The sequence below is a fragment of the Neoarius graeffei genome, chromosome 13 (assembly GCF_027579695.1).
Source record: "Neoarius graeffei isolate fNeoGra1 chromosome 13, fNeoGra1.pri, whole genome shotgun sequence".
Lineage (NCBI taxonomy): Eukaryota > Metazoa > Chordata > Actinopteri > Siluriformes > Ariidae > Neoarius > Neoarius graeffei.
Window position 1 is genome coordinate 20,454,887 of NC_083581.1, and position 26,119 is coordinate 20,481,005.

The 26,119-nt window shown below is 43.9% G+C and overlaps 1 protein-coding gene across 7 annotated transcripts in view; it reads right to left on the reverse strand.

Annotated features, from left to right (window-relative positions):
• The window catches only part of pou6f1 (POU class 6 homeobox 1), a 156,098-nt gene that overhangs the window by 128,750 nt on the left and 1,229 nt on the right, over positions 1–26,119 (reverse strand). For 5 of the 7 annotated variants that reach the window (XM_060937326.1, XM_060937321.1, XM_060937325.1 and 2 more), the window contains exon 3: positions 25,988–26,113. In XM_060937326.1, coding sequence (XP_060793309.1) covers positions 25,988–26,044 — 57 coding nt within the window. In that variant the 5' untranslated portion in view covers positions 26,045–26,113. Of the gene's footprint in view, positions 1–1,222; positions 1,293–24,242; positions 24,352–24,501; positions 25,071–25,987; positions 26,114–26,119 lie in introns of those variants that run through there. The other 2 variants (XM_060937323.1, XM_060937324.1) reach the window with 2 other exon arrangements.

Here is a 26,119-nt window from a genome sequence, read left to right on the forward strand (position 1 = left end):
CAGGTCATCACAGGGCTGACACACAGACAACCATTCACACTCACATTCACACCTACGGTCAATTTAGAGAGTCACCTAACCTGCATGTCTCTGGACTATGGGGGAAACCGGAGCACCTGGAGGAAACCCACACGGACACAGGGAGAAGAGGTAATGTACATACAAAAAATAAAAAATAAGCTTGTTCAGCTTCATGAGTTAGAGTTCACAGAGAGTAGCTAGGAATTGTAGAGGTGTCTAAATTAGTGAAGGCGATGACGTAATATGTTATGGCTCCATCCCAATGCAGTGTGGCAAAGTAGTTTACAGCAGGTTATGGTCACTGAACTGCTGGATATCCAGGTGGTGCTCTGAAAACAATGTGGGCTTTATTGATAATTGGGAGCAGTTTTGAGGGCAAGACTGGCCTTTAAGGGTAGGATGGTACTTTCCCACTTGAGAAAGTGCTGCTTTTGTTTCTTGCAACATAGCTCAGTTTGAGAACAGGTCTATTTCTTAGAGAAGAAAAGCAGGCTAAACTGACCGGCTGCTTGTTGCAATGAGCTGTCACTTAGGTTCCACCATACTGAGAGCGTCTATTCCCCTTTCTAAACAAAAATCTCAAAGTTTGTCTTCGTAACCTAATTAAGATAAAATTGGATCATACTGAATGTACAGCCAGCACCTTTGAACTGAAGCCTGGATGTTAAACACTAGATTTCTTGCACCTACAGCAATTATTGTAAATGGAACTACTACCAATCAGGGACTTAATATACCGTGTTAGACAGAAACATGCATTAAACCAATTAAATGAATTAAATAAAGGTAGTTCTCCCAGATAGTTATATACACTAGTCTTGTCTAACTGGCAGAAGAGGATACATCACGGTGATTTATAACAATGTTCTAGAGATTTTGGTAAATTGGGATGTTTTGATACCGTCACCCCCTCTCCCCATTTACAGTACTTAGGTTTGTTGATGGTGGAGTGGCTGGTTGCTTTATGTCGTAAGGTACCCTCATATTTGTGTTACCTTTTTGGTCTCCCTTTTAGTTATGCTGTTGTGACACCACACAGCTCAGAGAAACAGCAGGCTCCAGGGAAATCGAGGGGAGATTGTTTATTTGATTTTTTTTTTTTGTCCATGCCTCTGCATGGAGAAAAAAGGCAGGCAGGCAATAAATAAATAAATAAATAAATAAATAAATATTTTTTTTAATAAATCACAGAAACAAAAACCTTGGCAGCTTTCTATCTGTTCAGTCCAGTTTAGTTCTGCTCAGCCATCACCCATGCACACCCAACCGTTCTGCTCACACAGAGACAGAGAGAGAGAGAGAGAGAGAGAGAGAGAGAAATAAGACTAGCATGTTAAATAAGCATCCACAAGTGAGAAGCTATGCCACATTAATTTGCTCATTCCCTCACACTACCACTAAACCATAACCCCCACCTGCCACAATACCCCACCACCTGCCACAAACCAGGGAGCCAGCTGGCCTGCAACTGACTAACCAGCACTAGGTAGACCTCCCCCTCCACCCCCAGGATAGGCCAACTCCCAACCCTCTGTCTGATATGTCAGTCTGCAACACAAAAGGAAGAGAAAAAAGTTACGGGAGTGAAGTTAGGGGCTCCCAGAGAGAACCGCTTAAACTCTCAGAAAGGCCTGTTAATGCTGCTCTGACCACCAGACTGCATCTGGAGCCCCCTTTTTAGTGAGATCTGAATAAATAAGCACAAATCTGTGAGAATATCCCACTAACCCGAGAAAGTCTCTCACCTCCTTTTTGGGCTTGGGTGTGACAAATGGGTGTAAACGGAACAGTATAGAGACTGACATTTTTTTCTTGGACTTTCAATAAGGGAACCTGCCATTAGCCCTTGACCAAATCCAGGGTTGAATAAAAACAAGCCATGCCTAGCCAATCTAGGAGCTCCTCAATATGGCACACTGGATAGGCATCAAATTTAGAAACTGAATTCACCTTGTGGAAGTCCCCCCCCAAAAAAAAAAAAAAAAACCACCAGCCATGGGTACCAGCACAATGGGGCTGTTCTCCAGTATTCGGCTTGAACCACCTTTTTTTGTATTTGGGTGGTTGCACACAACACCAGAAGGAGTCTCTATGTGGTGTTCTAGGAGGTATATAAGACAAGGTTGGGGAGAAAACGTGTCTGAAAAGTCGGACTGCAACCTGGCAACCTTGGTGACTGAGGTCGAGATGGTGGGAGATGGTCTTCCACTATGCCTAGGGCGGAATCAGCCGTTTTTGGACACTTGGGCCCCAAATCCTCTCTCTCTGACACTGCTATTGCCAGAGCAACAGAGACCGCCTCCCTCCTTTGCTGTAAAAGTTAAGGTGCTATATCTGCTGTGCATTTCACACCCAACCTCATAGTTGGCTGCTCCCACTCAGTATGTGACCTTTGGCGAGTAATTTTCAGCTGGAGGTGGGAAATAATACAAGGACCATCAACTGTCAGTTAGGAGCACCCATTATAGAATGGTTGCTGCCTGGGCCTGGAGCAAATTTTTCCACAGTGAGTAACCAAATGTGAGAAGTTTTGCTCATAGGTCCAGGATACCATCGTCATCATCACTGCTGAACCTGATCTGGGCTTGAGGCGAACCATATTTGGCTAACTTGGCCAGAATTGCAGCAGTAGGCTGGCCAGTTCCTTTCTGTGCATTCTCTCTTACACACACACACACACACACACACACTACAGGCAATTTAGAGTAGCCAGTTAACCTAAGTGCATGTTTTTGGACTGTGGGGGGAAACCAGAGCACCCAGAGGAAACCCACGCAGACATGGAGAGAACATGCAAACTCCACATAGAGAGGCCCCCATCAGCCACTGGGCTTGAACCCAGAACCTTTTTGCTGTGAGGCGACACTGCTAATCACTGCACCACTGTGCTGTCCAAGATGTACTGAATTTCATTTGAGACCATCCTACCAATGTTCTTTAATTTAATCAAACACTCCACAGGGCTTCCGCCTGTCTAATAGCTCAAATGGAGAAAATCCCATGGAGGCCTGGGGAACCTTCCAGACTGCGAATAATAGGGCTTCCAACTCTTTATCCCAATTTTGGCTATCTTTGTGCACGAATTTACGGATCATGTACTTAAAAGTTTGATTAAAGTACTCCACTAACCCGTTAGTTTGAGAATGATGTACATTGATGTGCATCACTTTAATCCCCAATAATTCATAAAATAGCATATGTGACTTAAATGGCATGCCTTGTTCAGTCAGGATCTATTTCTGAAGCTCAACTTGGGAGATTACTTGAAGTAGTGCCCATGTTACGCTCTTCTTGGAGGTATGGCTTCAAGATATTGCATTGCATAGTCCATCAGAACTAATACAAAACAATATCTCTGTGCTGACTGGCTTAATGACCCAATGAGACCCATGCCAATTTTGTTGAAGGGGATCTCAGTAAGAAGGAGAGGGCACAATGGTGCATTTGGGACAGCTAGCAGATTCACCAGCATTCATGGCAAGATGCATGCCACCTGCATTCATCACCATGGATGCCCAGCCAATAAAAGCAACAAGCCATTAGCCAGGCTATTGTTTTATCTATCCAATTTTTATATTACATGAGATATAATGAGCCACATGGAAAAGCATTTCCCTGCAGCTTTTCAGTACTGAAAACGGAGTCATTGTTTCACCTGTCAGGTCTCACTCAGTATAAATAATCTAATTATAATAAGATGGGGAAAGGTAAGCACTGCCCCAGCCTGAGTCATTTCTCCTTCAACCACTGCCACCTGCTTTAATTCATCATCTTTTTGGGCGGCACGGTGATGTAGTGGTTAGCACGGTCACCTCACAGCAAGAAGGTTCTGGGTTTGAGCCCAGCAGCCCACGGGGTGGGGGTGGGGGGCTTTCTGTGTGGAGTTTGCATGTTTTCTCTCTGTCTGCATGGATTTCCTCCAGGTGCTCCAGTTTCCCCCACAGTTCAAAAGATATACAGTTAGGTTAAGATGGGGTAGCCATGGCCTGAGGTTGGGCTGAAGTGCCCTTAAGCAAGGGCACCTAACCCACAACTGCTCCCCGGGCACTGCTGCATAGCTGCCCACTGCTCTGGGTGCGCGTGTGCTCATTGCTCACTTGTGTGTGTGCGTGCACACACACGTCTGTTCACTTCTTCAGATGGGTTAAATGCAGAGGTTAAATTTCACTGTGTGCTTAAGTCTGTGCTTGCATGCACATGTGACAAAGGCTTCTTGGCTTCATCTATAGGCTCAAGGCGGGCCCAGCCCCTTGGACAGGCCAGCCATCTCACGGTCAACTGGTCATGGTCATGTGATGGACCCAGAACTGCCAGTCAGTGCAACACACACCTCACATCATGCTAATGGCTGAGACCCATTCAGTCCTAAATCTGCAAATAATTCCCTAATCCTTGGCCAATCAGTGCCCAAAAATTACTGGGTAAGAAAGGTGGGGACTAACTGCCGCATTCAGACTATTTTTTGTCTATTATAAGTGATCCTGAGAATCACCAAAGGGTATGTGTTCACATCCCTATGAATACGCCACACCTTTGCCTCCCAACACCTCTCCAATGCTTTGTCTTAATAATAAAGTTAAATTTATATAGCGCCTTTCTCAAAACCCAAGGTCACTTTACAAATCAGGCTTTGATGGATTAAGGTCTGAAAACTCCACCGCAGCCTAATATATACTCCCTTGAGAACTAACCAGAGCACTCTATGTTGGCTCTGGATTGGAGGAGGGCCATCCTTGGGCACTTCACCTGGAAATGCCCCAGCTCTCTGCAGCCCCTGCACACCTGCCTGGGTGCCATTCCTGCACTCTGGGACTCTGTGGCACCCTGAGAAGTAAAGGGGGGAGGGGGGAGGAGTCACGCAAGGCTTGAATTGACCTGCACTCTCCATGTGCCAAGGCACTGCCATCAGGCCTGTCGACCCTCCCTATTGGCATTCATGTGGGAAGGGCATGGCCAGGAGGAGGGGTAGCTGAACTCCAGGAAGCTGCAGGCAGCAGTAGTCTCTTCTTCCATGGTGCTGGGGTAGGAGGAGTCCTGGAGGTGAGCAAGAGGGCTCACCATGTTTCAGAGTCTGTGTACATGGACATGTAGTGCTCAGCCTGTTGGATGGCTTTGGCCAGTGAGTCAGGTTGATGGCACTGGATCTATTTTGGGAACTGATGGACACACTGCATCAGAATTGCTCAATAACCTACTCTGGTTGAGCAGGGTCCAGTTGCAGCCAGCGTTTGCAGTAGACCTTCCTCAGACCATGCTCACAGCCATGAAGTCCAGCTGACATTCAGGTGGCAGACTATGGTCAGCCAACTGGGCTTTTCCCATTAGGAGGGCCTGAATACACAGCCCTCACTTTCCTCTTGGCCATTCATATGCTGAGTTGGTACCTTCGATCTTCTCCAGGTATGCCTCAATTCATTCTGGTGAGTCATCCTGGTCCACCACTCCTGCTGCTGCTGTTGCAAACTCACAAGAGACTGTTGCTGTCACTCCTGCATCTATGCTAGCAATTTGATCACCTGGGCAACAGCATGGACTCCATGTCCACATGACAACATGGTTACTATAGGACAAGCTGCTTACTTCCAGGTTTCGGCAATCACCTTAACACTATGCAGCTCAGGGATACATTAGCTTTCGGGTAAGATGATTGGGGAGTGTTTTATTATTATTATGCTTCCCTCTGCACAAGGAAAAAGGCATGCCACAGAAACAAAAACTCAGCAACTTTCCAGCAGCTCAGTTCAGTTCAGCTCAGCTCTGCTATCGCACACTCACACAATAGCCCTGTTCACTGAGAGAGAGAGAGAGAGAGAGAGAGAGAGAGAGAGAGAGAGAGAAAGCCAGCATGTTAAATAAGCATCCACAGATAAGGGACAGCCATGCCGTTTTAATTTCCTCATTCCCCTACCTGCCACAGCGGTCATAGCTAGTCTTGGCAGAGTCCCTGTTTGCACTCTACACACAATGTACATCATCTTAAACCATTACAACCCCTCTCTCCCTCCCTGTTCGGCTACACGTTACTCTTGAGAGAAGAGTGATCCTGACACTGTCTGCCTTCCAGACCTGCCTGATCCATCCTGATGCCCCACGTTTACCTGGAATCTCACTCAGTTGAAAGTCAATTACTGCTGCTTAAGATGGCCCTGATTGGACAGCCTACAGATCACCATGGGCGTACTGTAGATGTTAACTACAGACACACCCTAAAAATGGCTGTGGATGTTTTTTCTTGGATAGCCATAAGCCAGCAATTGCTAAGAACAGTTTAAACTGAAGTCTCCATCATTGCACAGTTGATTCAATTCAGTTTGATACAAGAAACTTAAAACTTGAAAAATGATACACATATCTACAATGAAACAGCTACACAACTTGAATGATACAAAGTTCTATAACTGTATATTATAAAGTTAAGCAGTGCTAAATGTTTTAAAAGAACTTCAGTTCTTTTATCCATCCATCCATTATCTGTAACTGCTTATCCTGTGCAGGGTCACAGGCAGGCTGGAGCCTATCTCAACTGACTATGGGCAAAACTATGGGCAGGGTGCACCATGGACAAGTCACCAGATCATTGCAGGGCTGACACATAGAGACAGACAACCATTCACACCTATGGTCAATTTAGAGCCACCAATTAGCCTAATCTGCATGTCTTTGGACTGTGGGGAAAACCGGAGCACCCGGAGGAAACCCATGCGGACACGGGGAGAACATGCAAACTCCGCACAGAAAGGCCCTCGCCGGCCACGGGGCTCAAACCCGGACCTTCTTGCTGTGAGGCAACAGCGCTAACTACTACACCACCGTGCCGCCAGAGGAAACCCACGCAGATATGGGGAGAATATGCAAACTCCACACAGAAAGGCCACTGTCGGCCACTGGGCTCGAACCCAGAACCTTCTTGCTGTGAGGAAACAGTGCTAACCTAAGTTCTTTTATGATGAAGTTTATCCCAATTAGACTCGCTATAGTTCTCTGAAAATTAGCAGACAATGTTTCTGTAGACTTCAGAATTAATTCTGCTGGTACAATCAAGAAAAAATTAGCATGTTTGTTCCAGAAGCCACCACAAGACCAAGCCATGACACTACCTTCATTGTGCTTGCAGACAATGAGGGTGCCCCAGGACATAAAGCAGCCAGCCACTACACCGTCAACAAATTGAGTGAGCAAGTGAGTGGGGGACTGACAGCATCCATACATCCCAGTTTACAAAAACACTCTGTCTGAGGACCCTCCTTTACCTCAAACACTATAAACAAAAGGCTTGACTAATGTAAGGGAAATTTAGTGGATGAACATTCCTATTCTCTGTGTTTCTGTGTGTTGAGCTCAAGTGGCCTAGTGTACTGAGAAAGTTGTTTTTCCCATGTTGACACCTTTCTGTGGCCTTGGTGGTGATAAGCAGGGTGCCTGAGTTCTCCCTAACTACACATCCACCTGCACATACCAGAGCATGCCAGGTGCACACTTTAACAAAGTTTCATAGAAAACCTTGAGCCAATCACGTGAAGACGCGAGCAGTAAGCGAATGCCTTTAGAGTATAATAGATAACAGCCACTAAAACACAACTCAGAGTGTGCGTACTCTCGGCATCATCAGAAGTGGTGTCTTCTTCTCTTCTTCTTCTTTTTCCTTTTCTATTTTATATATCTGTTTTATATGATCTACTATAATAAATAACTGAAAAGACAACTACTAAGCGTTCTGAAGTGTTTATTAGAAGTTTCCATTACAATTTGGCGTCCCTGGGTGGGCCCTACCAGACCGTCAGGGCTCACCAAACCAGTAAGTGATAACTTTGCATTCTTGTGTAAAGAAATTAGTGGAAACAGTATTTAAAGACTGATACAAGAGATGGACAGAGATTGTCCCAGTCAATGAAGACTGATATAAGAGACGGACAGAAGTTTGTCTGAGCCCAGGAGGACTGCTAAGCTGTGGTATCATCAATATGTTTGCAGAAACGGATAAAACAATTTTGAGACAATAAACCGCGACTAGTTTATTGGGTTGTGTAAGAGAATTATCTGCCTAAGTGACGACTGGGTAATGGCTCACCTACTTGGGGGAGGGGGGGGGGGGGGGAGTACGGGTGCGTGTCTCGACGGACTCATGTTCAGCGATTCGTAACTGGGAAAGAATTGAATCTTGCTCCCTTTGTTCTGTGTGAACAACTGGCCCATCGTAGGAACGGGATAGAGAGGTTCGATCACGAAATCGCCAAGACACACTGGTGTGCACACAAAATATTGATGAATTAACAGAGTACTGTCCTCCTCCAAATTCTGAAACAGAGAAATAGATTTTGTACACATGCGTGAGTTGTCTTTGAGGTTGTTGTGCTAAATGATACCTACTTTTAGCTTAAGGTAAATGTCAGGTAAATTGTTTACCAATAAGAACATACCTAAAGGATTATTGTGTCGCATTTTTGGACATAGTCCAACTTGTTCTTCTTGTGATCCTAATAAAAAACTCAGCCATTGTTGTCATAACCTATTGATATAACAGTGTACAATGGGGAACAGAAACAGTAAGTTAGGGAAAGAAAAGAAAAAAGCAAGTAAGCCTGAGGCTACATGTGCTATAATAAGAATTGGATGTTCCTATGACAGCCCAAACATCCAGTTTATGAAAACCTTGTATGGCGAGGATTGCTTAGCACAGTTTGATATATGGGTAAAGGACTTAGGATTCCCTGAGAAGGGCAGTTTTAGTCCCAGGCAGATAGAACAGTTAGAAGCAAAGTTGAAACGGAAGGAGAAAGAAGAGTCTGCAGATAATGTTAAGTTCTTAGGGGACTGGAGGGCGTTTTCTGCATGGAAAGAAGAAACACTTAAGAGAAAGTACAAAAGAGAGAAATGACAGGCAGGGCTCTCACTCTCTTCTCAGTGTTTGAAATTTCAGATGGATCCTGACCTGGAGTCTGCCCCACCACCCCAACACATACTGCCTCCTCAGCAAGGCGGAGCATCACTCCCACAAGCGCCTCACCCACAGAAAGGAGGAGAAGTCGAGACAAAGAAAAAAACTGAGCCTCTGGAATCTCTCCCAGCCTACCAGCAGCCTCCAGCGTTAGCGCCTCCCCTCGCTTCTCCATCACACACGAGATCCGGTCTTGCATATGGCGACGAAAGAGACACCCTCCTGGACCTGACCACATGCTCACCAGTGGGTCCACAAGGCCGTAACCTAAAGTCTGAAGTCCTTCATCTTCCAATGGTGTAAGTGGCTGGAGCTGACGGCGTGCTTCTAGTCCACAGACCCTGGACGACAGCTGACATGAAGGAAAGCATGGCTTCTCTTCCCAACGTGAGAGAGGTAGGAGGAAAGAGATTTGGTAATGAACTGTTGATGTTTTGCAGAGAATTCCGACCGACCACCCATGAACTTCGCCACCTAATCATGACCAAGATGGGTATAGACTGGAACAAGGTTTCCAGAGAGTGGCCAGAAGCCGACCAGCGGATGGCAATAGTGAGTATAGAAATACCCCCACTGCTCTCTGTGCTCGTCTGATCGAAGCTTTTCCCTTGAACATAGACATTACTAAGATCAGTATGTGTAAGCAAGAAGATGGTGAAGTGGTGTCAGTGTTTCTCGCCCGTCTCACCGCCACGCATGAGAAACACAGTGGCCTGACCAGACCCATGACCCTGGCTGGAGTGGAAGGCACTCCTGAGGTCTGGGAAGCGCACCTGCGGAACAGTTTCATGAACAGTCTGAATCCAGCAGTGGCCAAGTCAGTAAAGCAGCTCTGTCTCCTGTGGGAAACCGCCAGTCTCACCAAGATCGAGCAGTACGCTGTGCATGCAGAAAGGCTGCTGAAAGAGAAGGAGAAGACAAAGTCAACACAAAGAGACCAAGACCTACACGCCACCACTCTCACTCTTCTCCAGACTGCTCAGCCTGGACCTAGAGGAAGAGGTCGAGGTAGGGGCCAAGGCAGGATGACCTGGGGTGACTCGTCCTGGATAAAAGGCGCAACCTGCTACAACTGCAATCAGAAGGGACACATTGCTCGAGATTGTCTCCACAGTAGTAGGCAGAAGCCCCATGAGGAGTACAGCAAAGCAGACTGACGGGCGGACTCCGGGAACAGGCCCCGCACAGAGAACAGGGAAGGTAACACACACACACCTGATGATACACATACACATAGACAGGAGCATTCACATAACGTTAAACACATTAGTAGCGGCACCTGCATGCAACAGCAAGACTACACAGAAACACCCGATACACCAGTCCAGATAGATACACCTGAAGTTGCATTAAGTTAGTTAAAATACACAACTACTCCCTTCTCTAAACTCCCTTGCATGCCCCTCACTGTATGTGGGCATGCGTTAACCTTTTTAGTAGATTCTGGAGCAGGACACTCAGTCATACAACATGGGGTACTTCCAGTAGACCCACCGCTCAGCTCAAATTAAATTCAGACGATGGGCATCTCAGGACGACCTGTAACCGAAACTTTCTCAGTCAACCTCCCGTGTAAAAGCGAGGGAGGAATAGTTACGTCCCACTCATTCCTCATCTCACATACATGTCCAGTAAACTTGTTAGCACGAGATTTAATGTGCAAATTAGGAGTAAATCTCACGTCTACTCCAGATGGACCAACTATTGAAGTAACTGAAATGTGCGGTGTACAGTATGGGTTTGGAAGCACCCTGTATGTGTATGTCTGGCAGCTCTGCTCAGATCAACTCGCACAAACTCCCAAACACCTTGTACAGCTTGCACACTTGAACACCTCATCAGTTGACACAGATTATATGAAAGAGGAAGATTTACATTGCATAGCACATGTTCACCAAGGGCAAGATAGAGTTTGAAAAGACTTGGTTTGCAGACCCCATGTACGTGAAAGATTGACCCTCAAAACTATGTATTGGTCTAAACATTATTGCGCTGTACAGGTCCATTTGACTCGTTGTCCGAACAACTGCATCAACGTTCATCGCAGTGTTCTCAAACATGTTATACGCGGCCTTGTGTCAGAGGACTCGGAGGTCGACTGCTGCCGGCATGATTTCTTTGACATCGTTAATTTTATACCCCAGGTCTCATTAGCAAAGCCACAAGCTGCTCATTGGAAAGACATGGGAAATGGGTCAAGAAGTGCACAGTCAATGGCAATGAATGGTCCCAAACAGAGGACCCTAGTGTGTGTTTTGCCAAAAGCTTGGGGTCTACAAACAAAGTCATGCTATGTGTGTGCATGTTAAGCGCAGCGTAATATTAGCCACTGATGACTGGGATCCTGGGGACCCCGGCCATAGTGGCCTGTTTGTCTCTGTTTCCACAGGCATAACTCCAGCAGAGGTGCACCCCAAATTGGCGGGAGTTCCAAATTCCATTTGGGCCTACATGATGTAGGCCTAATAAAGAATGCTGAACCAGTGGTGATCACCCCCAAATCAGATTTCAGGCCTAAACAGACCCAATACCCACTTAAGCCAGAAGCAAATCACAGGTATAAGACCGGTCTTTGATTCGTTGCTGAAAGCAGATGTAATTGTCCCTTGCCAGGACTCTCCAGTGCACACTTCTATTTTCCCAGTTAAGAAGGCAAGAAAACCGTCCCAGCCCAATGAGTGGAGGTTTGTCCAAGATCTGCAAGCAGTCAATGCTGCGGTTGTTCTGCACGCGCCTGACGTCCCTAAAGAGCGCTCTGCAGACCACACCCACTCTGGGACTGCCTGACCCCAATAAACCATTTGTTCAAACTGTAGATGAAAAGAAGGGTTTCATGACCTCTGTTCTTTTGCAGAAGCATGGGGATAGATTGAGACGTGTAGCCTACTTGTCCAGCAAGCTGGATCCAGTGGCAGCTGGACTTCCTGTTTGCCTGCGTGCAGTTGCTGCAGCTGAAAAGGCGGTAACTGCTTCCAGAAATATTGTGGGGTATTCTAACCTCACCCTTTTGGTCCCACATGCTGTCTCCCTGCTTTTCATTATCTCTAGCCGCTTTATCCTGTTCTACAGGGTCGCAGGCAAGCTGGAGCCTATCCCAGCTGACTATGCGCAAAAGGAAGGGTACACCCTGGACAAGTCGCCAGGTCATCACAGGGCTGACACATAGACACAGACAACCATTCACACTCACATTCACACCTATGGTCAATTTAGAGTCACCAGTTAACCTAACTTGCATGTCTTTGGACTGTTGGGGAAACCGGAGCACCCGGAGGAAACCCACGCAGACACGGGGAGAACATGCAAACTCCGCACAGAAAGGCCCTCGCCAGCCACAGGGCTCAAACCCGGACCTTCTTGCTGTGAGGCGACAGCGCTAACCACTACACCACCGTGCCGCCCATCTCCCTACTTCTGTTGGAGAAAAAGACATCACATTTGTCAGCACAGAGATGGTTAAAGTATAACACTGTCATACTTGATATGCCTCACATCATTGTGAAACGTTGTACTGTTCTGAATCCTGCCTCTCTTCTCCCTACAGAGAATGATGGAGAACCACATGACGGTGTTGCTCTCACTAACGATTTTTGTTCCCCCAGGGCAGACTTAAAGAGCGACCCTTTAAGAAATCCAAACATGGTCCTCTATGTGGATGGTTCAGCCTCCAGAGACTCAGAGATGGGAAAGAACAAAGTAGGTTTTGCCGTAGTCTCAGATCACGAGGTCCTCAAGGCGTCGTGTCTGTCCTCAAACCTGTTGGCGCAGGCCACAGAGCTCTGTGCCCTTATTGAGGCATGCAAATTGGCTGCAGGGCAATCTGTCAATATTTTTACGGACAGCAGGTACACATTTGGCGTTGTGCACGATTTTGGCACCATTTGGAAACATAGAAATTTTCTCACTAGCACAGGATCTCCCATTGCACATCATAAACTGGTCTCTGAGTTGTTGGATGCTATTCTATTCCCTAGAGCCATTGCTGTATGTAAGTGTGCTGCCCATACTAACAATACTGATCTTGTGTCTCAAGGAAATGCCAAGGCAGACGCGGCAGCTAAGTGTGCAGCCTCAGCTTCCAGTTCACCTTGCCTTTCCTCAGGTTTCTATCCCCTGTTTACTCCTAGCGGACCTTCAGAGCATTGCCACCCAGGACAAGAGACAAGTCTGGAAACAGGCCGGCTGTATCTTTGCAAACTTGGTCTAGGTTTGTCCCTCGGGCCGTCCCTGTCTACCAAAACACATGCTCCCTTTCTATGCAAAATTGGCACATGGGCTCACCCATGTCTCAAAAGGGAGGATGGTAGCAGAAGTAACAAAGAGATGGTTCACAAAGGGGTTTTCAAATTACGCTGTGAAATTTTGCAAGCAATGCAGGTCAAGGTATCAAACCAACTCAACCAGCACACCCAATACCAGACAAACCATTTGATCATCTCCAAATGGACTTCATTGAACTGACACCTAGTGAAGGGAAAAGGTATTGCCTTGTAATAGTTGACATGTTTCAAAATGGGTTGGAGTATTCCCCACAGCTAAACAAGACTCAGAGGCAATAGTCAAAGCACTCCTGAGAGACATAATTCCTAGGTGGGGTATACCTAGCAAAATCTCAAGTGACAATGGAACACCCTTTGTTAATGCAGCCCTAAAAATAGGAGCATTCCTAGGGATAGACCTGAAACAACATTGTACCTACCATCCTGCCAGTGCAGGAGCAGTAGAGAGGGAAAATGCATACCTGCCAACCTTGAAAAAATTTTATGAGTACAATTTTACAATTTCATGAGTACCCCCGCGTCAACCTCACCCCAATCCGGTGCACATGCGCCCCCACAGACCACAACCAGCAGACCAAAAACACACTTTCAATCCAGTTTTATTGCTTGACCTTAGGAACATAGTCCAGTTTTGTAAAACATTCCTATTGATAGACTTTGGGAAACTGTTATTGATGGCTCTTGGGAACTTCCTTCCATTTTGAAAAGCACAACAAACATTAAATACATGTGCAAATAAAATGAAATTAAACCAGAGCCACTCTTTCAAAATAAATAACACATTAAATTACAGTATGTAAAAAAGGCACTTTCAACACAAAACATGGTATGCACAAATTTCCCATGCAATAGGTTTAGACTTTTGCATTTTTTAACATGTTGGAAGTATATTGCATTATACAGTAAAAATATTGCATTATACAGTACACTGCAGTATTTTGTAGTATGCCTTTTTCATGTGCAAACTATTGCATTTGCATTCGAAATACTGCAGTAATACTGTATAAAAAAAGCATTTGATACTGCAGTACCACGCAGGTTTTTTCATAAGAGGGATGACCAATTTTTGACTTCACATCATCTGCAAACATTCTAGGCTACCATTGACAGAAGTTACCGACTGCCCTTAAGATATACAACACGCTACGTTTTGTTGAGCACATCAATAAAGTGGTACTTATCATAGTGATTCAATGAGGGCGCGAGAGGAATTGTAATCAGGTTTTGTGCATCGAATATACAACCTTAAGTGACGGCTTCGAAGTTAAATGAAGAACTAGCCTGTACTGTTGGTGTTGTAAATGCACAAAATAACGGCTAGGAAGCTCTCGAGTACACGTGAAACACAACCGTTTCTGTTACAAATATAAAAACGACGTCTCTAACCGACGTTTCAATCCCCGACTTGCTCTAGCCACCTGGCTGCACCGCTGCACTCAAGTCAGAGACGCGAAGGAGGAAGGGGAGGGGGTGAATGGGGGGGGATTGGGTGAAGAGGGGCGGGGGGATTGGGCAAAGCGGTCCATTCTGGCTTTGAGTTTTCTCACAGATCAGCAGTATCAACTTCAGCGAGAACTTGACTGAAATGCGAGTTCGGACAATATGCGTACTTTTTAATGTGAAAATGTACAGTCGTACAATGAGGTAAAAATTCGTAGCGGCTACGCAAGATGCGTTGAGGTTGGCAGGTATGAAAATGGGTCCCTTAAAATGAACTAAGCAAAGCTTGTGCAGAAACAGGGCTAGGATGGACAAAGGTCCTCCCTGTAGTACTCACACAAATGAGGATGCAAACTAGGCCTAAACATGGGTTAAGCCCATTCGAAATTCTGTTTGGACGAGAACCCAACACGGGGATAGGGCCAGCCCAAGGAACACTGCCGAACACCACACTGTGTGATGATGCAATGTTGAATTACTGTGAAACGCTGTCCTCTGCTTTGAAATCTATCCACAAACAAGTAAAAGAAGCACTTCCCAAGCCCGCTGAGGGACCTCTGCACGATCTACAACCAGGGGATTGGATAGTGGTGAAGGACTTCCGACAAACCAAGTGGAACAAGCCACGGTGGAATAGCCCATTCCAGGTCCTGCTCACAAACCCCAATGGCAGTGAAGGTCACAGGCAGAGTGATGTGGATCCACACTAGCCACTGCAGGAGGGTTCCTGAACTGGCTGAGCAGGAGGAAGAGGAAGGCCTAAGTGGCCCAGACGCTGACTAAAGCTTGTGAGGAAGAAAGGTATCACTGCATGGAACAGTGCGAGTATCACATCAATCACGCACGCACCCTCAATAGGGAAGAGTATTTCAGTGTCTTTTCAGTGTGACTTGTGTGAAAATCTGATGATGTTTTAGGTCATATTTATGCAGAAAAATAGAAAATTCTAAAGGGTTCACAAACTTTCAAGCACCACTGTATGTGTTGTGTTACACATTATGGAGTGAGGTATTGCTCATTGCACATATAAATTATTGCACAGAGAGAGTCACATTATAAATTATTGCACGAGAGAGTCACATTATAAAATATTACACATTTATGAAGTATTGCAAGGTAAGGTAGGTGCACAGACTTGAGGATTATGTGCTGTGTGTAAGGTACACAGTCCTGAGGTGCATGTGCTGTATGTAAGGTGCACAGTCCTGAGGTGAGGTGAATGTGTTGTGTTTCACACTATGGAGTGAGGTATTGCACATTATAAAAGTATTGCACAGAGAGAGTCCCTTATAAAGTACTGCACATTATAAATTATTGCACGAGGAGAGTCACATAGTAAAATAAATAGACTATAAAGTCAGAGTATATCCAAGTTCAGGGCAGTTATGGCTTTTGGAAAGAAGCTGTTTTTGAATCGGTTTGTCTTTGTCCTGATGCACCTGTAGCACCTCCCTGAGGGCAACAGGTCGAACAGATCAAAGCCAGGGTGGGAGCTGTCCTTGATAATGTTCTTAGCTCTGCTAAGGCAGCAGGAAGTGTAAATGTCCATCAGGGAGGGGAGAGGGCAGCCAATGATCTTCTGTGCTGCCTTAACTATCCTCTGGAGCCTCTCCCTGTCTACAGCAGTGCAGCTGCCGTACCATACTGTAATACAGTACGTCAGCAGGCTCTCGATGGATGAGCGGTAGAAGGTCAGCAGCAGGTTGGAGTTTAGGTTGTACTTCCTGAGGACTCTCAGGAAGTGTAGCCACTGCTAAGCCTTCTTAATGACTTCTGTGATGTTTACTGAACAGGAAATGTCGACGGAGATGAGGACGCTGAGAAACCGGAAGGTGTGGACCCTCTCCACATACACGTTGTTTATGTAGAGGGGGGCTAGGTCGATGCTGTGCTTCCTGAAGTCAACAATGAGCGCTTTGGTTTTCTTGGTGTTCAGAGCGAGGTTATTTTCTGAACACCAGGCTGCCAACTTCAGGAACTCCTCTCTGTAGGCTGCCTCGTCTCCCTTTGACCACTGTGGTGTCGTCAGCAAACTTGACGACGAGGTTGTTGTTGTGGGTCGAACTACAGTCGTGGGTGTAGAGGCAGTACAGGAGGGGGCTCAGCACACAGCCCTGTGGAGAGCTGGTGCTCAACGTGCGGGTGGAGGAGAAGTGGGGGCCAAGTCTCACAGTCTGGGGCCGGTTAGTAAGAAAGTCCTTATGAGCACAACTGCTGCGTGACAGCTTTTTCTAGGATCTTGGAGATAAAGGGGAGGTTTGATATTGGCCGATAATTGGACAGCTGACAGGGATCAAGGTCAGGTTTTTTAAATCAGGGGTTTGATAACTGCAAGTTTAAAGGGTTTGGGTACATAGCCAATCCTAAGAGAAGAATTTATTATTTTTAGAAGTGGTTCAATTACTTCAGGTATTATCTGTTTGAATAGACGTGTAGGTAAGGCATCTAGTACACAAGTTGGGGATTTTGATGCAGAGATTAATGAAAGTAGTTCGATTTCTCTAAGGGGAGTAAAACATTCCAATTGCTGATCTGATAGAGTTATACTTAAGTGACAATTTAAGTAATAGACTTAAATTGTCTGACCTTAAATTGGTAGTTTGAATTTTTTTTTTTAAAGATTTTTTGGGGCTTTTTTCACCTTTATTGGATAGGACAGTGTAGAGACAGGACAGGAAATGAGTGGGAGAGAGACGGGGAGGGATCGGGAAATGACCTCGGGTCGGAATCGAACCCAGGTTCCCGGATTTATGGTATGGCGCCTTATCCACCTGAGCCACGATGCCCCAGGCAGTTTGAATTTTTTGTCTGATATTTTTGATTTTGTCATTGAAAAAAATTCATGAAGTCGTTGCTACTACATACTGCAGGTGTGCATGTGTCTATAGTGGTCTTTTTCCTGGTTAATTTTGCTACAGTATTAAATAGGAATCTAGGATTATTTTTGTTATCTTCTATTAGGGAGGAGAGATATGTTGATCTTGCAGCACTAAGAGCTTTTCTATACTTCAGGAAGCTCTCTTTCCAAGCTAATTTGAACGCTACCAATTTTAGCCAGGTCCCCAAATTGAAAAAGGGCTTTAAATAAGAAGGTGTAGGCATTTTTGAGGAAAAGTAATTCAAGTGTTTGTTTCTATATGATTTTTGGGTGCTGAATCCATTTCTGCTGTATAACATTCTCTAAAAGTTACAGTTTAGCCGTAAACGACAAAACAAACATGGCCGCCGGTGTATTTCGTGTTTGCGCAATAACTTTGGAATGGATGGATGGATTTGCACCAAATCTTGTGTGCTAATACTCTGTAATAGATACATGAACTGACAAAATTTTGGAGACCAACTCTTTCAAGATGGCCGACTTTTTGTTTGCGCAATAACTTTGGAACGGGTTGACGGATTTGCACCAAATCTTGTGTGTTAACACTCTATAATAGGTACATTAACTGATTAAATTTTGGAGGCCAACGCTATCAAGATGGCCGACTGTCAATATGGCCGATTTTTTGCTTGCGCGATAACTTTTAAACGGGTGGACGGATTTGCACCAAATTGATAAGTACATGAACTGAGACTCAAATGGTCAAGATGGCAGTAGCTTTATGTACTACCCTACAACAAAAAAAGCAAAAATAAAAAAATAAATAAAAATTAACATGGCTGGCAAAACTTTATAATGCATTTACTGTAGTTTAACCATTGCTCAATAAAACTAAACTATACATCCACAGGTTTTCAAACATGTTGATAATGAAAACCTATATCCATGAAAACTATGTGCATGACAAGAACAGTAATATTATAAATGTGAACATTTGAACGTAAACATAGCCTATTGGCCTATTCAATCTAATCCAGCCCTTGGATAGTTTTCAACAATAAACAAAAAGAAGACACTGTAGTGTCACCTACTGACATAACAAAAGCTATTGATTCATGCAAGTACTATTTGACATTCTGCATTTGCAAGATGCAGTACATGGGTTAGGCTTGCATCCACATCAGCCTGTCTTGCATCCCGTGGAGCAGGCACAGGAGATGAACTCCTCACAAACCTCTGGAACTGGTGGCAGTGACATGAGCTGAGGAACAAGCAAGTTTTCCTCCATTTTCCACCCCATGGTCTCAGGGGGTGGGAGAACTGGCTTCTGCAAGTTAGCTTGGTTCCAGACTAAAGCTTGAAAGTGAGAGCGCTGAATATGGAAGTACAGTGCATCTCTAGCTGGTGGCAGCCTTTCTATTGTCATGCCCCTTACAAGCATGCTTGCTCTGACATCATTGATGTGGTCAGCATCCATTGCACCATACAGTTTGCAGACAAACTGTTCTACATTCTGAATGGTGTGTTCACTAAGCTCTGGACCTTCACCAAGTCCCTTTAAGAGATGATGGTGCTGCACAAACACATCCCAACATGACTTTTTTGTGTGCCCTGCAATGTATGAAGTTGAATCACTTCCAGTCAGTGCATGGAAAGCTGGAAGCAGCTTCAGAACCTGTGGTTCCATCTTCAATTGTTTCACAATAGCGTGAACTGGGAAGTATTTTCTTTCCTTTGATGTACCTGCTTTCATCCAGAGCTTTTTGCATGGCATCATGTGGAAGTGGGCAATCAGTAGGATCAAGATGTCAGTGTCTCTTGCTGAAACAACAATGGTTGATGCCTTGCTTGTTATGCAATGGAGAACAATTCTGGTGTCTGCTTCCTCATGCTTAGCTTCCATGCAGTTGGTGTTCAGTGTTGCATTGGACACTTCGACACCCTCTTCATCACTAAAGCCACCTGCTGTCACTATGGTTTTGTTGACTGGTGCTCTCAGAATCAGCTGTTGCGACAGGAATCGAGCAAGGTCAGCCTTGTTGTCCTGATGAGCAATGAAGTTTTCGCACTTTACAGGAAGAGGCAAATCTGTGCTTTCAACAGGTCTTCGGATTGCCACCAAGCCTCTTCCGCGGCGCTTCCGTGTTCCAGTTTTGATTCAGTGTGTTTGGTAGCGATCAAACAATACATCAATCCGTTGGAATTTTGCTCCGCTTTTGAGTACAGCCTCTACAAAGACATCAGCAAGGTCCACAAATGTCTTTGCTCCTTGTGGCTTAGCAATGGCAATGACCAGAGCTTGACCATCAATTATGAGCATGGGCTCCTCTTCTAGGTCTTTGTCATCAAGGTGATCGGACATACAACACCAGCAGTTAAGCTCTTAGCGAATACGGCCTTTGAACCTGATAAAATTTACTTCAAGGGCTCAAAAAACAATTTTCATGAATAATGTTTGATTGGAATGACATTAAGACACAAGATGTCCTGGGGATGGTCAGTTTTGCAAGCATATACTCAAAAAATGCCATTTAACAGAAGTCCATTGATCGCAAGGAAATGTATTTGTTTAATTCGTCTCATCTCATCTCATTCATTATCTCTAGCCGCTTTATCCTGTTCTGCAGGGTCGCAGGCAAGCTGGAGCCTATCCCAGCTGACTACGGGCGAAAGGCGGGGTACACCCTGGACAAGTCGCCAGGTCATCACAGGGCTGACACATAGACACAGACAACCATTCACACTCACACCTACGGTCAATTTAGAGTCACCAGTTAACCTAACCTGCATGTCTTTGGACTGTGGGGGAAACCGGAGCACCCGGAGGAAACCCACACGGACATAGGGAGTCCAAGATCCTTGAAAAAGCTGTGGCACAGCAGTTATGCTCATATTTACATAGGAATAACATCCATGAAATGTATCAGTCAGGATTTAGACCTCATCATAGCACAGAGACAGCACTGGTTAAAGTAGTAAACGACCTACTGTTGGCGTCTGATCAGGGCTGTGTCTCGCTACTTGTGTTGCTTGACCTTAGTGCAGCATTTGATACCATTGATCATTCCATTCTTCTGGATAGACTAGAAAATGTTGTGGGAGTTAAGGGAATGGCCCTCTCCTGGCTCAGGTCTTATCTAACTGATCGTTATCAGTATGTCGATATAAATGGTGATATTTCTAGACGTACCGAGGTAAAGTTTGGTGTTCCACAAGGTTCTGTCTTGGGTCCACTGCTTTTTTCTCTATATATGTTACCTCTGGGCGATATTATTCATAAACATTGTATTAGTTTCCACTGTTATGCTGATGACACACAGTTGTATGTCTCTGCAAAACCTGATGAGAGACACCAGCTTAATAGAATTGAGGAATGTGTTAAGGACATTAGACACTGGATGCTCGTTAATTTCCTTCTGCTTAACTCTGACAAGACTGAAGTACTTGTGCTAGGACCACATACAGCTAGAAGTAAGTTTTCTGATTACACAGTAACTCTGGATGGCCTTTCTGTTTCTTCACGTGCAGCAGTAAAAGACCTCGGAGTGATTATTGACCCCAGTCTTTCATTCGAAACTCACATTGATAACATCACCCGGATAGCTTTCTTTCATCTCAGAAATATTGCAAAGATAAGAAATTTAATGTCATTGCATGATGCAGAAAAACTAGTTCATGCTTTCGTTACCTCCAGGTTGGATTATTGTAATGCCTTACTGTCTGGATGTTCCAATAAGTGCATAAACAAGCTCCAGTTAGTTCAAAATGCCGCAGCAAGAGTCCTTACTAGAACTAGAAAATATGACCACATCACGCCTGTCTTATCCACACTGCATTGGCTCCCAATCAAATTTCGTATTGATTATAAAATACTACTATTGACCTTTAAAGCACTAAATGGTCTCGCACCACAGTACCTGAGTGAACTTCTGCTCCTCTATGACCCGCCACGCCTACTTAGATCAAAAGGTGCAGGCTATCTGCTGGTACCTCGTATATTGAAGGCTACATCAGGGGGCAGAGCCTTTTCTTACAAAGCCCCACTGTTATGGAACAGCCTTCCAAGTAATGTTCGGGAATCAGACACAGTCTCAGCATTTAAGTCTAGGCTGAAAACATATCTGTTTAGTCAAGCCTTTTGTTAATGGTGTTTATGAGGTAAAGGAGTAGATCTGGAGGGTCCTCAGACATAGAGTGTTTTGGTAAACTGGGATGTATGGATGCTGTCAGTCCCCACTCGCTTGCTCACTCGAGTTTGTTGACGGTGCAGTGGCTGGCTGCTTTATGTCCCGGGGCTCCCTCATGCCTGTGTTACCTTCTGGCTCTCTCCTTTTAGTTATGCTGTCATAGTTAGTTGCCGGAGTCCCTGCTTGTACTCGGTGCAATATGTATACTGTTCCTACTTATTCAGGTGACATTGGGCATACCTAACCACCTGTGTTTTCTTTCTCTCCCCCCCCCCCCCAAATCTGTCCCTCTGAGTTACATGGAGTCAACAGGAAATCTTTTGGTGGAGACGGTGGGGACCTCGACTGGCTATCGTAGCCTGCAGGGAATCGGCCATCAGACATTCTGTCGCATGTCCCAGACCCGGTGAAATGTAACTGAATTGTCTTGGCCAGGCCTAAGAGTCCCATCTGCATCTCATCATTGCTGAGGAGTGTGCTCCCATCACCCAATCAAGCATCCAGCCAGAGCAGGTCATGATATATTTTTTACCATATTAACATGCCATTGTGCGTCATGCCTGATGTAAAGACTCTCGTCTCTGCGAGCCTACCACACAGATTTAATACTTGTCATTTTTAGGGCATACCTAACAACGTGTTTTCTTCCCCCCCCCCCCCCCCCATCTGTCCCTCTGAGTTACATGTTGATCCTGGGATTGAGATGCTGGCCTCTTCTGCCCCTCAGACCTGCTTGATCCATCCTGGTGCCCTGTGTCTGGTCGGAGTTTTATCGCCCCACTCCTGTGAAGGACGGCCCCATGAGGACAGTTGAGGGTTATACCTGTTAAAACTGTTAATATTATAGTCAGGCTGTCTGTTGTTGCCCAAATGAGGATGGGTTCCCTTTTGAGTCTGGTTCCTCTCGAGGTTTCTTCCTCATGTCGTCTGAGGGAGTTTTTCCTTGCCACCATCGCCACAGGCTTGCTCATTGGGGATAGATTAGGGATAAAATTAGCTCATGTTTTAAGTCGTTCAAATTCTGTAAAGCTGCTTTGCGACAATGTTTATTGTTAAAAGCGCTGTACAAATAAACTTGATTTGATTTGATAGGGAGAACATGCAAACTCCACACAGAAAGGCCCTCGCCGGCCACGGGGCTCGAACCCGGACCCTCTTGCTGTGAGGCGACGGCGCTAACCACTACACCACCATGCCGCCCTGTTTAATTCGTCCCACTTTTAAATTGATCAGGCTCATCCCAATTTAATATTTCTTAATTTAATCATGAAAAAACAATGTTCAAATTTAACAAAACAACATAGGACATGTTTATGGTTTGTATCATCAAAATTATACACTAGTTTTTAAGTTTCACTTGATCTTTATCAGTTTTGGATTATGCGCCTAATATTCCAGTATGTCAGGCCTCATTTGCATATGTAACCATAACATTTCAGACAACTTGTAATACAAAAAGTGTTTGTACTAATGTAAGCAAGAAACTGGTAAAGTTTTATGGTGATATATAAAAGTTTAAAATTTTAGCCTATCTGCCATTAATTTCCAGCCTGGGAAGACAACATCTATTTTTAACCAAGAATTACAAAAAACTGGGGACCTGATTTCAATGTTATATGGTGGATTTGTATTTAGAAGACATTGAATTTTCTAAAAATGCTGTATAACAACTTTTCCCCAAAAATGCCTACAGGGTTACAGAATTCTGAATATCCGGACCTGGCTATTTTGTTTGATGCCATTTACATTCCAATTTTTGAGTAGTCTGTTTTAAAGTGCAAGTGACATCGTTATACCAGGGTGCTAATTTTTTTCTCTCTGATCATTTTCCTTTTAAGAGGAGCTACATTATTTAAAGTATAGCGGAACGTTGACTCTAAGCATTCAGTTGCCTGATCAAGTTCTGCGGGGGCTGACAGTGACCCAGTCAAAGTTGATAACTCTGGGAGATCATTTATAAAACTCTGCAGTAGTTGACATGAATGTACATTGAATACAGTAGCGTGGTGAGATGCATATAATATTACTCAGACATATTTTGAATGAGATAATGATCTGAGATAACTTCAGACTGTGGAAGTGTGACTATATTTTCTATGTATAACCCGAATGTATTAGATCGAGAGTGTGACCACCATTATGGGTAGGTCCTATGACATTCTGATTAACCCCTACTGAATCTAAAATGGACACAAACGCTGTTTTCAAAGGGTCTTCTGGGTTATCAAAGTGAATATTAAAATCTCAGACAACTAAAGCTTTGTCTAAGGAAATAACCAGGTCTGAGATAAAATCTGCAAATTCAGAAATTATATGCACATCCCATATGGGCAGCTTAAAAATGGATTTAGGAACCATGAAGATGGCTTTTGACTGCAATTGATAAACAGTTTTGCTATGACAGCTTAGGCCTACAATTGCCATGAAAACTTGAGGACTGCAATTGCCACAAACAGTCTTGCACTCAAGTCTCCATCAGTGAACAGTTGATAACTTCAACAAAACAGACAAATTACACAATTACATTTTGACCATTTCGCACACATTGATAAATAACTCACATATAAAATCACACCCAGATGAGGATAGGTTCCCTTTTGAGCCTGGTACTTCTCAAGGTTTCTTCCTCATGTAGTCTCTGAATTTTTCCTTGCCACTGTCGCCTTCTGGCTTGCTCATTCGGGATAAATTTTATAATTAATATGTAAAATTAATATCCAGAATTTATACATTTCTGTAAAGCTGATTTGTGACAATGCCCATTGTTAAAACTGCTACACAAATAAAAAACTGCACTGAAATTGAATTGAGGCCACTGACTTGTTTTTGGGTTTTTCCTTCACATCTCTCATAATATCTCTGTTGTTTTCCTTGGCCAAGCTGTTCAATGTCTGGATCTTAGTACACCAGTGGTTTCTTTCTTTTACAGAACATTCCAGATTATTGTATTGGCTATGCCCAATGGCTCTGACCAATCTTTCCTCTTCACTTAATGACTTGCTTTTCTCCCAAAGCTAGCTCTCTGGTCTTCATGATGATCCCTTTTTTGTCTTCACAGGCAAAACCCAAGTCTCAAATCAAGGAGATATTCATATTAATTGTTGGAACAAACAAACGGTACACCTGGGCAACAAGAAACACCGGTCAGTCACATATTCCAATATTTTTGTTCACTTGAAAAATGGGTGGGTTCCAACAAAATGTGCCATGTTTAAGTTGTTGAACAGATCCAGATGTAGTTATAAGGAAATGAAAGGTGAAATTTTATACACACATCACCCATGTGTGTTCAATGGATAACAAACAAAACAATTACCTTGCTGTTCCAATACTTTGAGGGGACTGTGTATAGTGAGCTATATGCAGAAAAGCAAAATATTCTATTTCCATGTAGCCTAATACCACGTTTAGAATTTTTTATATATATTTGCTTATAGTTACTTGAATACTAATTATTTCTTTAAAAAGCCAATGACATGCATTTATTCAGAGCCAATTTGTGTACATTTGAATGGCACAAGGATCATGGAGCCAAAATGTGAAATTCTCAACATTTAAATTTTTTGTGATTAATGTACAGTATAGATAAATAATTTAAAAAACAACACCTGTATTAGAAAGCACTCTGAATTCAAATGAAACTGAATAGCAAGGCGTCGAGAGGATCCCACCCTGCGGCTGCTGATCATTTAGCTTGTGACAAGATAACAGTTATTGAATCATCACCAAATTTTGAGTAATTAAAAATCAAATACTACTGTACCTGTAAACAAATGTGATAGTTCTAGCTCACAAAAAAGCAGTATGAACAAAAAACAATCAGTAGAAAGACCCAGAAACAGAGTATTCATTTTTAAATGATCAAGTGCTTTCTCTTTTAGTTCTACTTTCTTTGTAAATGAGAAGTTATTCTTAATTTAGAATAAAAAAGAAAAACAATGTGAAGATAATAAATTAGATCATAATCCAATAGTCTGTTTTCTCATTGAGCCTGTCAGATTAAAAAATAAATAAATAACCTAATTTGCATATATTACAAATGCACTGGTCCACATTTCAGAAATGCTGTTTAAGCTGGAGAAATATGCAAAAATTTCTAAAATAAATGATTAAATTCTTAACCCTGTAGGGTTTAAATATTATGATGGAAATTTGAAGAAAATTTAAAAAAGGAAAAAAATGCCGTGATGCACTGATCCATCACGTGAAAATGTAATTTTAAAATGCAGATAGTCGGTGAACTGTGTTGCATTTAAAATTTGCATATTCCTCATCCAGGTGTAATAATAATAATAATAATAAATACCTGCTCATTGACAGTAAGTGATGCATCATTTGCAGGAAGGTCTTCCGAATCCATCATTCAGTTTCATCCATAAGATCACAGCAGGTTAGGCATGATATCTGAGGAGCTTTCTGCTTACAATCCCACCTGAGG